Genomic DNA, 15,499 nt, shown 5'->3' with positions numbered 1-15,499 from the left:
ACTTTTGCCCCAGTTGCTGTCTCAGTACACCTTGTTGCAGTATCACATCACGTCCAGGTTGTTTTGGCTGTCACCTCTGGGCTGGGACTTCTGCAGCAGCACCAGGAGATACCTCTGCAGGAGAAGAGCAACCCAGGAAGATTCCTTTTAGCTAAGAAAAATAACTCATCATGCAGGAAAAAATAAAGAAGAAGAAGAAGAAGAAGAAAAAAAAAACATGTTGTCCAGGCAATGATATTCATTTCTCCAAACTAAGAGCCGCTGTAAATCTCCTCTGCAGTCAAACATCTGTTTGAAAGGCAGCTGGCACTGCAGAGCTGCATTTGTTTCTCTGGAAGTGAGCTCTGTTGTGACGGGGCTGTTGCCATGGGAAATATCAGTGTTTGTCAAAACTTTAAGGAACAGCCCAGCACATGGAAGCTGTCAGCCTGAGCGCGGGGCTGAGGGCAATGGGAAATGGTGGCAAAGGGACTGCAGTGCGGGTGGGGATCTGCTCATTAAATACTTTAGAGAAGGAAATAGGCAGCAGTGGGGGAAACACAAAGCACAAACAAAACACAGGGCAAGAGGCGGCGCACGTCATTGGAAGCACCATTTCATTCCACTTCAGTGACAGCAGGAGTGGCATCATGTGGCGTCAGTGGCCCTTGCACTGCTCTCCGTTGGTGCTGAGGCCATACCAGCACAGCAGAACAAGCCACAGCTACTCTGCTCAAGTGAAACAAATGCTTTATTCTGCAGGCTGCCCTACCAACACGCTGCATCGGCAGTATGTGGAAGTGGTGTGAGTTGATTCCCTGCTGCACTAATGACTTTTATTCAAGTGATTCAGGAAAACCCCACCTTTCAGGACAATTAAAAATTTGCTTAAGTGTTGGAACGGTTTCAATGTCTGCTGGAATGGCTCCGGAAGCCAGCACCGTGCTTCTTAGACAGAGCCAAGGCAGCAGCAGACCCACTGGGGCTGAAGAATCCTTCTCCATCCCAGCAGCACTGTTGCAAAACTAAACCCATTCGTACCTTTGCAAAATTTCATTTGACAGTGGTGGCACTTTCATCGTTCCTTCCCTACACCTCCACACGAGCACATCCCACAGCGGCTGCAACCACCCCAGCTGTACATGGCAGAGCCAGGCGAGCGGCCTCTGGGCTGTGGGACTTGAGGCCGGCTGTGGGCTCTGATGCTTTCCTGACCACACATGGCGTCACCACCATCACCACACAGCCCAGTGTCTGTGCTTCAGGTGTCAGTGACACACACCACCATGGCTGACCTGGCCTGAAGCATCAGGCCCACCCAAGGGCCCTCCCACCATGCCCTCATCCCCCCTGTGTGCTGGGAGCACTCCTCACACAGCCCAGGGAAACAGTCTCCCCAGAAAGTTAGGTCTGCCTTCTAGATCTCTCTGCATCTACAACAGATTTCCTTTCTTTCTTTTCCTTTTTATAAATAGTCTGGCCTTCCTGCAGATATTTTCCTGGCTTGGTGACTCACCATAGACTCATCAGGCTCCTTACATTGCTCAAACAGGGAAGTCTCTGGCACAAATGGAAAAGAAAAAGAGAGAGATCCCCCCAGCTGACATTAACAACTGGTTATGATGTGTTCCCATGGAAGACCTGAAACATGTCCTGCTGCCCCAGGGCCAGAAGGATTAGTGTTAAGATGAATATCTGTGCAGGACAGAAGCGATGTCACCTGGTCCTCACAGTCTGTGCATGCTGTCCTGTCTCCTGCCTCCCTTGGGGCACTCACAGACAGCAATTGCTTCTCCTTAGGTCACTGCTGAGTGGCTTTGAGCAGTTTAGTACACCAAGAAATGAACACGGCTGCCAAGCTTTCCATTTACTTCAGAACAAGGCACTGAGCAGTCTGCATGCGATGCTTTCTATTTTTCTTCCCTATTTTGGGGAGGGGGTTGGGATTACCAGCTGCCTTTCGGGTAATTAAGCACCAAGAACCCTCCTTCCCAGGCAGGAGCATTGGGAATGGCTGAGCTCTCTCCTGGCAGCAAGCTCCTGGTGCCAGGCACCCAGCTAGCGCTGCAGGGGATCATGGCCTTCGCAATTAGATGATGACAACTTGATGGAATTCAGCCCAGCACTGATGATACGATGAAGGGAGCTTATAAACAGGAGGGGGAACGGCTGTTTACAAGGGTGGATAGTGATAGGACAAGGGGGAATGGTTTTAAACTGAGACAGGGGAGGTTTAGGTTAGATACTAGGAGGAAGTTTTTCACACAGAGGGTGGTGACACACTGGAACAGGTTGCCCAAGGAGGTTGTGGATGCCCCATCCCTGGAGGCATTCAAGGCCAGGCTGGATGTGGCTCTGGGCAGCCTGGTCTGGTGGTTGGTGACCCTGCACATAGCAGGAGGTTGAAACCAAATTATCTTTGTGGTCCTTTTCAACCCAGGTCATTCTATGATGACTTTGCCCTTCATGGTGGAACATACAAGTCGGTATAAAGTTTCACCAAAACTGTGGTACCACAGGAAAGGTTCTGAGTTATTTAATGTATGACATTATTATCACCTGATTTGTATTGCAGCACAGCAAATGCATCTACGAGCTGTCTGTGCATTCTCAACAGTGTGATGAGGAGGCTCAGGATGTGTGTTGTTCTTGCTGATAAAGTGTCAAACTATCCTTTGGAGCAAACAAACAGGATGCAGCCCATGTCGAGGTACCCAGGAAAAGAGAGCACTGTGTGACATGTTCTACCCCACTGGGAAACGTATCCTAGAAGCATTCACTGTGGCCGTATGTGATCCTCCCCAGCCCTTTCCCATGGAGAACAGCAGGTAGCGCGAGCCCTCAACATGCCTGTTCATTCATCCAGCATTCTCCAGCCCTGATTGTGTGTTATAACTTTTCTGACAGCTTGTAAGTGTTTCCGTGGCGACAGAGTTATGTTGCCAAAGCAGACAAGTGAATCATCTATTTGCAGGAGACAGGCGAGCTGCCACGGGGATACCTTGTGTCCCTGCGTGCGGAGCAGCCCTGGGCTCAGTGCAGCCCTTCCCTCTGGCACCAGGGCACACGCCACGTCCGCAGGAGGCAGCGCCCAACCGGGGCCAGGCAGCAGGGAGGAGGGAGGCCTCCGGGTTCGCTGCTCTGCAGACATTGCTCCCTCATTGGCGTCTTGGCCCTGCCAGCCGCTGCAGCTCCCAGCCTGCTGCTCTGTCTCAGGACCCCTCCTGTAAAGTGCGCATTAGTTCACTTGTCTAGCATCCAGGCCTCCCACAAATGCTGTAATGGAAGTTATTGTTCTCCCAGCCACAAGGGAAATTGTGACTTTTCCAGTTTTCTCCTCATGCAGAGATAAAGGCCCTGTGCACCACACCGACACGCCGGCTGTGTGGTGGGGGCTGCTGCAGCGCTGCAGGGGGTGACATGCCCCAAGCCCCCATACCCAGGGTCTCCAAAAAATAACCCCAGGCTCCTATTTTGGTGCTGCAGCTGCAACCTGCAGGGCCACGTGCTGATCAGTGGGGCAAACCTGTACATGGGGTAAATTTACTGTTAAGACCCTGCCTTGAGCTGAGGGGGGCACTACCTTCCTGTTCAATTCTGAGGTTGAAGTGAGAGTCTTTCTTTTAGTTCCCAGCAGTGCCTGAGATTTGCCAGCACTGTTCTGAACAGAGCCCTGCACCCTCCTGCCTGCTCCATGGGTGTGTAATTAGCACTGATTCACTGGCTTAAACAGACCCACATCACCTGGAGGTCTGATCCCGTGTATTTACCCAAGAAAGGAAATGTGACCACCCCAGGAGCTCTGTGATGCCTCTAGGGTCTGGCAGGAAATATGATGTTGGGATGCGCTGGTGATGCAGAGAAGCAGCAAATGGATGTGTACATGCTGAGACAAATTAATTGTTGTGCCCAGGCCAGTGCTCGCAGAGGCCACCTGTTTTGCTGACTCTTCCGTGTCACTTCAGAGTGTGGAGAGGGTCTGGAAGCTTTGTAGTTGAAAGAACCTTCCTCCTGCTGGTTCACTTATAACATCACTGAAAAGTTTAAGTTGGAAGGGACCTTTAAGATCAGCTATTTCCAACCCCTCTGCTATAGGCAGGGACACCTCCCTCTAGACCAGGTTGCTCACAACCCCATCCAGCCTGCCTCACTGGGCAACCTGTTCCAGTATCTCACCACTCCCAGAGAAAAGAATGTTTTCCTGATATCTTGTCTAAATCAGCCCTCTTCCAGTTTAAAACCATTTCCCCACATCCTGTCACTACATGCCCTCATATGAAGTCCTTCTCAGCTTCCCTGTAGGCCCCTTCAGGTACTGGAAGGCCACTGTAAGGTTCCGCTCCTGGAACACCAGTGTGCAGTGCTGGGGCTCACAGCATTGCTGGCAGATGGAGCTCCTTGCCTGGACACCCAGGTTTATGTGCAGCTCCCTTGAGCTTGAGGTGCTCCAAAGCCAGAAGGAGCATCGAGGCAATCCCTGTCTGGCTGCCTTAAGTTGCCTGTGTACATGGGAGCTTTTGGATCCTGCTTCTAAGATGTCAGTGTGTGAGGCGAGAGGGAAGACCAGGATTCTGCTCATGGGGAAGTGTCTCCTATGCTGGGCTGTGTTCCCTCCTGGAACAAGAAGAAAGCATAATGACTCAGGGTTTCACTGCATAGGGCGCTACATCAACCGGGAAAAGTAAGGAGTGCCCCAATCCTGATGCTACTTACCCTACAGGGAACGACAGTGAGTCAGCAGCCACACAGTCATGAAATATGGGAATCTCTGCAGGCAGAGGAGGGAATCAGAGCAGGACATGGAGGAGCTCACATAAACAGAACCAAGCCGTTATCCTCTGCATAAATCAGCAGAAGGTAGAGGAAGATGCTGCTTTCCTACTGCGGTGAAGGGAAAGCTGCCTGTCAGAGGTGGCTCAGACTGCTGACTCTGAGCGGGCAGGCAGGCCTGCAGAAGGGTGAAATTCAACGCACGCCTCTCTTGGTGTTGCTCATGACCAGCTCCAGGCAACATCACTGAGGAATCCCAATCCCACGCTGCACAGATGGTGGCTGCCACCTCCGCCTGATGGCTCGGCCATGTGCAGCGTGGGCTGTGTGTCACCCTGCAGAAGACAGTGCAGTTCCACCATCATTGGAAAAATAATCATTTTAAACCAGCTCTGCAGTGGCCTGCATAACAACATTTATTTTTGGGTGCCTGGTGGAAAAGCGGGGGAAGGATGAAGAGTAGGGAGGGGAAAAGTATTCTAAGCATTAAGTGCAGACTTCAAATTCCACTCCTGTTGGCTTCACAGAGCTCATAAATCAAAAGTTGGGACAGATGGGTCTCACCAGTCAGGACATGCACTGATGGACACTATATTTCACTCTGAGGCTCACTTCCCTGCAAAGGGGTGAATACGACAAAGTTCTGATATGAAAAAAAGTCTGTATTAAAGAAAATTGCTTTTATTGTAAACAAAGTATAAAGTACAACATAAGAAATGTGCAAATCTTTAAAGTAGTCACAAAAGAGCGTATCTAATACACTATTTTCAAATGGTTCACTTTCTGATAGGTGTCCTCGACATAATGTGATAAAATAGAGTGAAGTTGACACATTATTTGTCACAAAATATACAGCTTTAATTCTAAGCTGTGTCTTTACTGCCTTGTTTAACTTTTCAAATCACAACTTTCTAATTTAATACAATACATAACATATCCATATCTCATTTTTAGTATAAACCATCTTTCAAAGAATAACATGGTCAAGAACCCTAAGGTTCCTGTTTTTCTCTCTCAGTCGACCCAAGTAGCTTACAGTTTCACTGTTTTTCTTAAAAGTACACTGTATCTGCTTATGAAAAATGCAGTGGTATGGAATTTGAGAGGGTATGAAGGAAACTGTAAGCATCACAAAAGCAGAAGCACCGTACGATGCCTCAGTATAACCAGTTGTAATAATCACAAAGCTTTCAAAAGAAGCCAGGAAAATATTACAAAGCCAACGAGGATCCACAAACATTTCACCCCCCCGCCTCCTACTGCCTACAGGGCGCCTCTCAGCACCCACTGAAGCCCTTTCTGGGCAGCAGCACAAAGCTGGTGGCCCCAGGGCACATGGCACCAATTGTAGGACAGGCCCCACAGCTCCCAGAGCATGGCACCAACCCACCTGTACCACTGGGCCTGGAAATCTACTGGGCCCTCCTACCCAGAAAAGGCAGCACAAGTAGGAAAACCAATTTGGATCACCTCTGGCACATACACCCTGGGCTTTCAAGCCTGTGCCTGCACATTGCTGTCTATCTAATCTGTGCCGTACTGGCGATTCACAACCAACAGTTAAAATCTCTGCTGGTCTCAAGCATCAGCCGCAAACCTTCAGCAACACTGACGCTTGACTGATATATATATATATGTATATAGCATATATGAATAATCTGCAAAATTCAAAACCTGCACAACGCGTTCTGCTCTGCTCTAGAGCCTTCCCTTTCTCTCCTTACCAGTGCAAAAGACACCCTCCATTCCAGCCAGCCTGAGTCTCTCAGCCCCACGCTGTGTCACTGCACACAGACCGCCTCAGCCTCCCTGCAGCGCTGCCATCAGCAGCTGGCACTGGAGAACCACAGACCTGCAGCAAAAGCTTTTTTTTTTTTTTTTGTTTTATTTTTTGTTTTTTTTTTTTTTTTTTTTTTGCTTTTTTAACCTGGCATACCCCAGTGACAACAGTTAATCAGCCACCTCCTGACCAAGTCCCTTCACTGTGCAGCCACCGACCGAGGCGGCACGGCGATGTCATTCAGCTTGCTCACTTCCATCTGCCAGTTGGGCAGCTTCTTGGCGGAGAGGTGCCGCCGCGCGTGCTTCGTCAGGTGGTCGCTCCTCATGAACCGCCGCTCGCACATGGGGCACGCAAACTTCTTCTCCCCCGTGTGCGTCCTGCGGTGCCGGGACAGCTCGTCGGAGCGGGCAAACCTCCTCTCACAGCCCTTCCAGCTGCAGCTAAAGGGCTTCTCTCCTAGAAGAAGGAAAGCCGCGAACACTGAGCAACCAACGCTATTGGCTTGACTGACAGCAGCTGGCTTTTCGAAAAACGCATTTCCATTACAACCAAGCTTCATATAAATCTTCATTACTTTTATATATATGAAATTTAAAAACATTTAAACATTGCAGATTCACTATCATCAATACTAAGTAGTGCAGGAGGCCTGAAAAGTCCTCCGAAAAACAAACTGAGATGCTCCCTATGCCTGCACACAGGGCTGATTTTAGCTCTCAGCCCCACGGGTGCCGCAGATTATGGTGCCTTTGGTCAGGTGACCAAGTGCTCCTCCTTAATGCAACCCATAACGATGTTGGTCCCGTTCCCATGTAACAGAGCTCTGGCAGCACATCATGAGTCTCTGTGAAAATGCACGCCCCTCTTTTCACTACTGTGAATAAGAGCTGAGACATGAAGTTGTTCAGAGATAACCAAAGTGGGAATAGCTTTGATTGGACACTTGCTTTTGTTCATGAAAGAATCCCTTTAAGTTAACCTTAACCTACTTCTCACAAAGGCATTCTTGTGTAGAAGCCTAATAAGGCATCTGTAACTACAGAAAAGCCTTTTCTACATTTGGGCAGGGCCTTGCTTCCAATGCTTGCAAGATATGTTGCTGTCTGCCTTCTGACATGGAGCAAAGCCAGCACAAACTCCTGAATCAACTTCCCCCCGGGGTATTTCCTCTCACAGATTAGGTGGCATTACAGTGCACACAATGAGAAAGAAGCCTTTCATTGCTGCCCCACAATATGCTCTATGAACAAATCCAGTAACTACGAGATTCTTAACAAGTAGTGCATACAGCTGCAACGTCACGTTAACTTTTAACAGCCCGAATGAGCGACCAACCTGTGTGTGTTCGGACGTGAGCCTTCAAATGGGAGCTCTTGAAGTAAGTTTTCCCACACCCCGGGTAGTTGCAAACATGACTTCTTATTCTCGAAGAATCAACTGGAGGAGCAACTTTGGCTCCAGAAGGTGCGAAGCCAGGAGCGGGGGCAATAGGAGAGAGCCTCATGCCATTTGGGCTGAGGATCGGAGCCTTCGCGCTCGGCACAACTGGCTGGGGCACAACGAACATGACGGCGCCCTTGGGGACCTGTGTGCCCATGAGCACCATGGGCTGGCAGAGCGCAGGTGGCCGGCTGGCTGCAGCACCAGGCACCACAGCAGTCATGACAGAGTTGCTGGTGGGCAGTGGGACCATCTGGCAAATGACCGGCACGGGGGGGGCTGCGTTTCCCAGGACAGAGCACGGGGCTGCCACCGGTGCTGGCTGCTGTGCTGACCCAGGGACAGATGGATGCCTGCTGACCACAGGCTTTGTCGAGCGCTCAGGGCCAGCAGCTGGCTCTGCAGTTTCTCTTTCTGCAGCTGGCAATCGTCTGCTTTCATAACTCACTCTGCTCAGTGCCGTAGCCGAGCACTCTTCGTTGCTGTCCAGTTTGCTATCAGTGTCCCATGCAGCACCATCCTGGTATTTCAGTACACTGGCTGTTCTCGCTGGGCAGGTTTTGCGATTGCAGAGCTGAGCATCGGCCGTGTGCCGAATAACGCTGGTCGCTTGGGCCTTCAGGGCTCTGGGCGCGTGCGGCTCAGCCTCTCCTCGAGGTGTGGGGGTGGTATGGGACAACTCCAGGTCGGATGGGCTGTACGGAGGGGTCAAGCACTGCAGGAAGAGGTGAGATTAGGGGGACATTTAACAACCTGCTGCCACGCGTTACCGACTGCTGCCTCATGGACACAGTGAAATGAGCTTGCACATGGTAAGCACTTACAAATGCGGGGATGGTGCTGAAGTCTGCCACTCCAGGAAGCAGGGTCTCATCGCTGTCCTCTGACATGTCAGAGGCTGGGGTGATGGGTCTCATGTCTGCATGTCTCTTCAGGTCAGTCTTCCAGTTGCAGCTCATAGAAATCAGGGCCTCAACAGCCTCGTAATCGCCTTTCTCAGGGGTGTTGTTCCAGAAATACTGAGCATCTCCCTGCTTCTCAGTCATCATCGCCATTTCTTCTTCCTGTGTGGGTCAGAGTTCAATAAGCCTTTAACTCGATGGTCTCGGCTAGCTAACAGCATGGAGCGCCTTGTGCAGGGAAAACGTGCGTGATGACACGGGGTATGGCTACACTGCCCTCCTGACAGGATGCCTTCTTAAGTCATCTGTGGGGAAATCTGCCATCTGGTGAGGATGACACAGCTCCTTGAGGCCAAACAACTTCCCAAACCTTAAGCAATAGTTCAAGTTATTCCATATTGCTGCGGCTGAAAGCTTAAAACGACAAAACGCAACACGAGACGAAGCCCAGATCCCCCCTCCCGCCGCACCCTCCTTCCGTTCCCGCTTCGAACCCCCGCTCTGACCCGCGGCTACGAGAAGCCCAGGGCCGCTCCCTTCTAAACGCGTCAGCCGCCACTCGGTGTTCCCACAGCGCTCAGGAGCGCACGCAGCCACGTTTACAGCCGTGAGGACGGCAGCTCGGGGAGCGGCACGTCGGGACACGCACGGTTTGGCAGAACGCCGCACAAAACGGAGCCGCGCGCCAGGAGCCGCCGGCGGCATGGCTCTGGGGGAGCTCCGTGGCGCGGGGCAGCGCCGAGGCACGGCCGCACGGCCCGCCCCCCGTCCCCGCCCCCATCCCCGCCCCCATCCCCGGAGGCCGTTGGGCGCGCGCCACCGTCACCTCGGCGCACCCCGCCGCCTCGCCCCGCCCCCGTCCCGCCCCCATTGGCTGCCCCGGGCGGGGCGCGGTCGGGGCGGGGGCACGCGAACAAAGCGTGATCGGCGGCTGCTGGGAGCGCCGCGCGCCGACCTTTCCCCCAGTTCGCCGCGCTCCCGCCCCCGCCCTCGGAAGGAGCAGGAAGGGAGCTGCTCAGCACCGCGCCGCATCGCACCGCGGGGACGGGGCTGCGGCCACCGCGTCCGGTGGCGCGGCTGCTCGCAGTACCGCCACCCAACGCCCACAGCTCAGCCCGTCCCGCTGTCCGGAGCCGGACGCCCGGCTCCCCGCCCGCAGTGCCGGCGGCGCCCCCCGCCTCGTACCCTTCGCTCACCCTCACGCCGCCGCCCGCCCGCCCGTCCGTCCGTCCGGCCCCTGGGCTCTGCCGGTTCCCCCGTCCCGCCGTGCCCCTCCTCCTGCGCGCTCCCCGACCTGCCCCTCCCGCAGCCCCCGCTCACCGCGCGCCGTGCCGGGACCCCGTGCCGCCGCCGCCGGCCGTGCCCGCGCCGATTTTCCTCTTTTTGTCCGCCGCTCCCCATTCAGGTGGCGGCGGCTCCAGCGCCCCGCGCGGGTGGGCGGGGCGTCGCCCGCCCGGCAGCCAATCGGCGGCAAAGGTGTGTGAGGCGGCTGCCAATGGGCGCGGGGCGCCCCGCGCGTGATCGGCGGCTGCCCCGCGGCGTGGCCCGGGTGTCGGCGCGGCGTGGCTCGGGAGTCGGCGCGGCGTGCGCGCTCCCGCCGTCATCCCGGCGGCTGAGTCAGTGCATCCGGGCGGGGGCGGCCGCCGCCTCGCCGTGAGGTCACGCGGCCCCCCGCCCCTCCCCGCGGCGCGGAGGTGGCGCCGGGCTCCTCGCGGTGGCGCCGGGGGGATGCCCTCCTCCCCGGATTCCCCGCCGCTCGCGATCGGGGGGTCACGACTCAGTGCGTGGCGCCCCGGCTGTGCGCTGCGGCATCAGGGGCACCGGGGAAACGCCCGCGGAGCGGCGTCTGCTCTGCCCGTGTAAATGAGTGCGGTACGCAATGTGAAATGCTGTTCGCCTTGTCGGTCTGCTGCTATGGCAAGGTACCGGCGGTATGTGCCGCCGAGGTGGTGGTGGGGTAAGGGGCTGGAAGTAAGCAACGCTTTGCGGCTTCTCACAGAAAAGACGTGGAAGTGCTGGAGCGCGTCCACAGAAGGGCGGCAAAACGGAAGGGTCTGGAGCACAAGTCTTATGGCAGCGGCTGAGGGAGCTGTGATCGTTCAGTGTGGAGAAGGGGAGGTTCAGGGGAGCCCTCGTTGCTCTCTGCAACTGCCCGAAGGCAGGTTGTGATGGGCTGGGGACGGCCTCTTCTCCCAGGTAACAGCGATGGGATGAGAGGTGAGGGCTGCGTGCTGAGAGCAGTGCTTGGCTGGGAACTGGGCAGCGAACGCTGACAGGAGGCGGTAGGGATGCAGCCAGGGCTGAGGGACCATGAGAAAGAGGGGGCTTCGTGCCAGAGGGGATAGATAGGCTTCGTGTGCCCAGATCCCTGAGGCCCTGCCATCCTGGTGAACATGTCCTGGAGCAGCATTTCAGGCCGCTGGGTTGAATTGGGAGGAGCAGCCCCCAGAAAGGAGAGACCTGGCTCCTGCCCCCCGTGGGAGCTCCGTTGCCCACACATCCCTGGCATCCATGGAAGTAAAGCCGCTCATTTTGCTGCAACCCCTCCCATGTGTGTCTGACTGTTCTTTCCTTCCCCACTCCTTTCCTGTTCTGCAGGCTAAGACTGTTTACAACCACCTCTCCCCAAAATAATCCCTGCTTAAGAGGCTGGAAAACATGACAGTTTATCTTCATATGCAGAGCAGAACTTATTTGTAATTAGCTTTAAGGCTGTCGTTTATTTTACCAGCCTGATTTCCACACCAGGCGGATCGTGCGTGGCTGGCAGCGCTGCATTCCTGCCCATCCTACACAACCCATCATCACACGGATGCATTCAGCACAGAGTTGCTCATGGCCCCGTCTTCTCTCCAGAGTGTTTTGTCTGCCCCCGGGTCCATGCAGCCACCGTCCTGCCTCATCTGTGGGTCACTGCGTGGAAAGCTCCAGAGAGTGTTGGCAATGCTGTTGTTGACGTGGCTGCCATGGGGGTGGGGAGACTCAGACACCCCTAATAAAGCCTGAGGCAAGTGAGAGGCACTTCTTTTTGGCAAATGAGCGGTTTTCAGTTTAAAAATGCTTTTCTCTTGTGGAAAGCATCAGAGCTATGGCTGTCAGATCAAATGTGTGCTTTCCCTTTGACCTCCCAAGGAGCATAGGGATGTGGTTTTATGCCATCTAGGAGCAATCTGATGTGTTTGCTTTTCATTCTGAAGGTGTTTAGGAGTTTGACATTTAGCCCTTGTGGGTTATTTATTTATGCCTTTTACGCTGTATCTTATGTTTCCTAGAAAACCACTTGCCCAGCCTGCATGTCGTGTATTTTTGATGTGGAAAGATGTGGGATTGGGGTGATAAATGAGGAAAGAGAATTGGCAACAAGACTGGAAAATCACTGGCCAACTAGGTAACTTCAATCCTATCCAGCAGTCTGAACCTGAATTTCAGCATGCTCCGTTACCTGTGGCTTACCTTGGCTTTGTCATACAGAATTTACAAGGAGCCATAAGTGGCTCCTTTATCCTAGAGTCCAGCAAGAAGCTGTGTTGCACTTATGAAAGGGCATGAATGATTATTTTAAACCTCCCATGTTGGATGAGTACTTCTATGGGTGTTGTGGTTTAATTAACCATTTTGAATATAACCCAATGATCTATTTAAATTACTGTTAAAAAAAACCAGATACTTAGAAACTGAATTGAAATTAAGCACTGCAGAGTGAGCTTGTGCAGCTGACAAAGCCACCTGTCCATGCTGTGATAAGTGTTTTTCCCGATGGAAGCATTAGAAATACATTTGTTTGCTTTTTCATGCCCAAGCTGATCTTACTCATTACACAGTGACTAAATTGCTGCATTTCCAGGATAAATTCCAGAGGCAAACAGATGGTGGTGTGAACAGAGCATTTTGTTTGACATACTAATGTGGTATGAATCTCAGCAGGGACTTTCCTCCTCCTCAGAAAGGTAACAGCATTTCTGCACCTCAAATATTTTGATAACAGTCATATGAATGAAGTCATATGAACTTTTCTTTAAGCCTACCTGCATTTTCTGATTTTTGAACTGTTGAATAGTTTCAGCCACACAAAACAGACAAAATAGAGCAAAGCTATCAGTAAATGTAATATTGCAGGAACAATTAACTGTGATGCCAATATTTGATCAACTCCCAGTGCATGTGTTCATATTCAAGCAAGTGAATAGTTTCTGAATAGGGAAATGCAGGTGGAGAGTGCAGGCAGTATGTTCCTCATACAGTACAGGCTGTACTGCATCCAGTTTGACTCCCTGCACCCAGGACAACCCTCCAGTATGTCTTGGCAAGCCTTGAGTTCTCACATCCCACTGCCACCTCCTGTCAAATGCCTCTCCTCACATCATAGTACAAAATACACCACTGGTGTGCTGTTAAGCAATCACCTCACTGTTAGTAATTGATTTTTTTTCCCTTGAGTCATCACAGAACTAAGGGCGCACTTTAGGGACCTGTGGAGCTCAAGGCCTTGTGTCTCATTTAAAGAGATGTCATAAGAGTCATGGCTTTGCCACATAGATAGCTCTGATAGTCTTTGGCAGGACAGCAAGAATTGAGCAATACTATTTTTTTTTTAATTAGAAAAAAAAAAAAAAAAAAGCCTCTGTGAAAGCCTGTTTTGGTGCTGCAGAATGCAAGTATCTCAGTTCTATCAGAGTGATGCAGGGCTGCAGGATAGATCCCTGTTTAATGTCCAGACACACAGTGTGTAAATAGTGATGATTTTGTCAGTGGCAGGGAACCCCAGCAGTGAGACTGCCCTCATGTTGAGAAAAGCTTGCCTAAAGTGTTTGTTAGGTGTGGCAGCCCCTGGACTTTGCCAAAGCTACTCAACTCTGGAGGCTTTCATGCAGGTAACACAGGAGCAGGTCGGTGGGACTGGGAGGAGCAGTGATTATGTGGGGATTGTACAGGGACCGGGAAAGGCCTTTGGTTCTCCGGTTGTTTCAGTGCCTCAGGCAGAGGCAGGAGATGGCACAGAGCACACAGTGTGCAACTTGTCCTGACCGCCTGCATGGCAGCAGGGTGTTGGCATCTGGCTGCTCCCTGGACTCCTCCCTGCGGCTCGCTTTGGTCCTGCAACCCAGATTGCAGAGCACACACCTCATTCCTGAAGCTCAGCATGGCGGTGTGTGCCTCAGCTCTGCGTCTCCTTGTTGGAGATGTACGCTTTGGTCTCAAGGCTCACTGCTGTCAAGATTCAAGTTCCTCTGTCCCACAGCATCCTTGGAGGCACGCTGCACCTCAGTCCCACCAAGACTTACTCTGCAGGAGCTGCAGCAGCAAGGAGGGGGCTGTGCAAGCCATAGCAAAGTGCAGAGTGATGCCCTGACACCAGGGAGGTTCTTTTGGAAGAAGAGAGCACTGGTTTGTCCCTAATAGGTGAAACATGCATTACTGGTGGCATCTTCTCTGCAGACTGATCCTGAGTAGCCAGTTATGGTAACCAAAAAAGGTTGTGATTGCCAGCTTCCAAAGGACAGTGCTGGTTCTCTTCTCTGTGGAGATGGATCCAGTAAGGGACATGCCCATTTTAAGGGGCTGGCAGGCAGACTTTATAAAGACCCTGTCTATCTGAACCCACCCACGACTTTTGTCTTCCTGCTCTTAGAATATCCTGAGTTCGAAAGGACCCAGAGGAGTCATCGAGTCCAACTCCCAGCTCTTCACAGGCCCACCCCGAATCCAAACCAGGTGTCTGAAACGCTCCCTGAACTCCAGCATGGAGCCGTGCCCACTGCCCCGTGCAGCCCGTTCCGTGCCCGCCGCCCTCCGCTGCAGCCCCTGTCCCTGACCGCCACCCGCCCCTCCCCTGACGCAGCTCCATGCCGTTCCCTCGGGCCCTGTCGCTGTCACACGGAGCAGAGCTCAGCGCTGCCCCTCCGCTCCCTGTGAGGAGCTGCAGCCGCCATCGGGCCTCCCCTCAGCTCCTCTGCTCCGGGCTGCACAAACACAGCGGCCTCAGCGCTCCTCGTACATCTCGCCCTCCAGACCCATCCCCATCTCTGTAGCCCTCTTTTGGACACGCTCTAATAGTTTAATCTCCTGCCAGTACTGTGACGCCCAAGCTGCAGCCAGTGCTCAAGATGAGGCTGCACGGCACAGAATGGGACAGCCCTTCAGTCAACTGCTCTAAGTCCAAAGTCTCCTCTCTCCAAGGGGAAGAAGGGACTGCAGATGAGGTCAATGCCTGGAAGGCTGCAGGTGTCTATACACATACCTGTTGCAAAACAGCAGCCGAGGGCTGTGTGGTGGGGCCTGTGCTGGTGAGTGCGCTGGCTGGGGAGGCCAAGGAGACCCGGAGTGGGTAGAGCTCTGGCACAGCTCTCATGCTCCTGCTTGTCTCTGCCATGAGTGCACATCATCTGCTCCAGAGGACCCTTGTTTGAGCAGCTGGGAAGCAGGCCAGTCTGTACTGCATGGCCCTGATCCCGAGGTTGTTCTCTGGTTCAGATAGCAAAGTGAATGTAACTGTACCCAGAGACTTTGTGGGTGGGATTAATCTGAGATTAGCTGCTTGTAGCACAAGCATTTGTTTTTATAGCTCTTTTATGGCTGTTGACGTGGTGGTAAATATAAACCATGAGGTTTGGGCATGTTTCATCTT

At 52.9% G+C, this 15,499-nt stretch overlaps 1 protein-coding gene across 3 annotated transcripts; it reads right to left on the bottom strand.

Annotated features, from left to right (window-relative positions):
- Positions 1 to 5,414: 5,414 nt before the first annotated feature.
- On the bottom strand, positions 5,415 to 15,289 carry KLF10 (Kruppel like factor 10). Of its 3 annotated transcripts, none has more exons than XM_042838334.1 (4): positions 15,113 to 15,289; positions 8,797 to 9,036; positions 7,868 to 8,687; positions 5,415 to 6,988 (listed from the first exon to the last, which is right to left on the bottom strand). In XM_042838334.1, the coding sequence occupies exons 1-4, from the start codon at positions 15,242 to 15,244 to the stop codon at positions 6,729 to 6,731; spliced, it is 1,452 nt and encodes a 483-aa protein (XP_042694268.1). In that variant the 5' UTR covers positions 15,245 to 15,289; the 3' UTR covers positions 5,415 to 6,728. The 3 variants fall into 3 exon arrangements, with proteins under 3 accessions (XP_042694268.1, XP_042694276.1, XP_042694283.1); XM_042838342.1 differs by lacking the exon at positions 15,113 to 15,289 and adding an exon at positions 10,195 to 10,275; XM_042838349.1 differs by lacking the exon at positions 15,113 to 15,289 and adding an exon at positions 9,381 to 9,517.
- Between the last annotated feature and the right edge of the window lie 210 nt (positions 15,290 to 15,499).

The sequence above is a fragment of the Centrocercus urophasianus genome, unplaced genomic scaffold, assembly GCF_019232065.1.
Source record: "Centrocercus urophasianus isolate 14NV4802_14NV808 unplaced genomic scaffold, USGS_Curo_1.0 seq_11, whole genome shotgun sequence".
NCBI lineage: Eukaryota > Metazoa > Chordata > Aves > Galliformes > Phasianidae > Centrocercus > Centrocercus urophasianus.
This window is presented reverse-complemented; position numbering and strand designations above follow the sequence as displayed.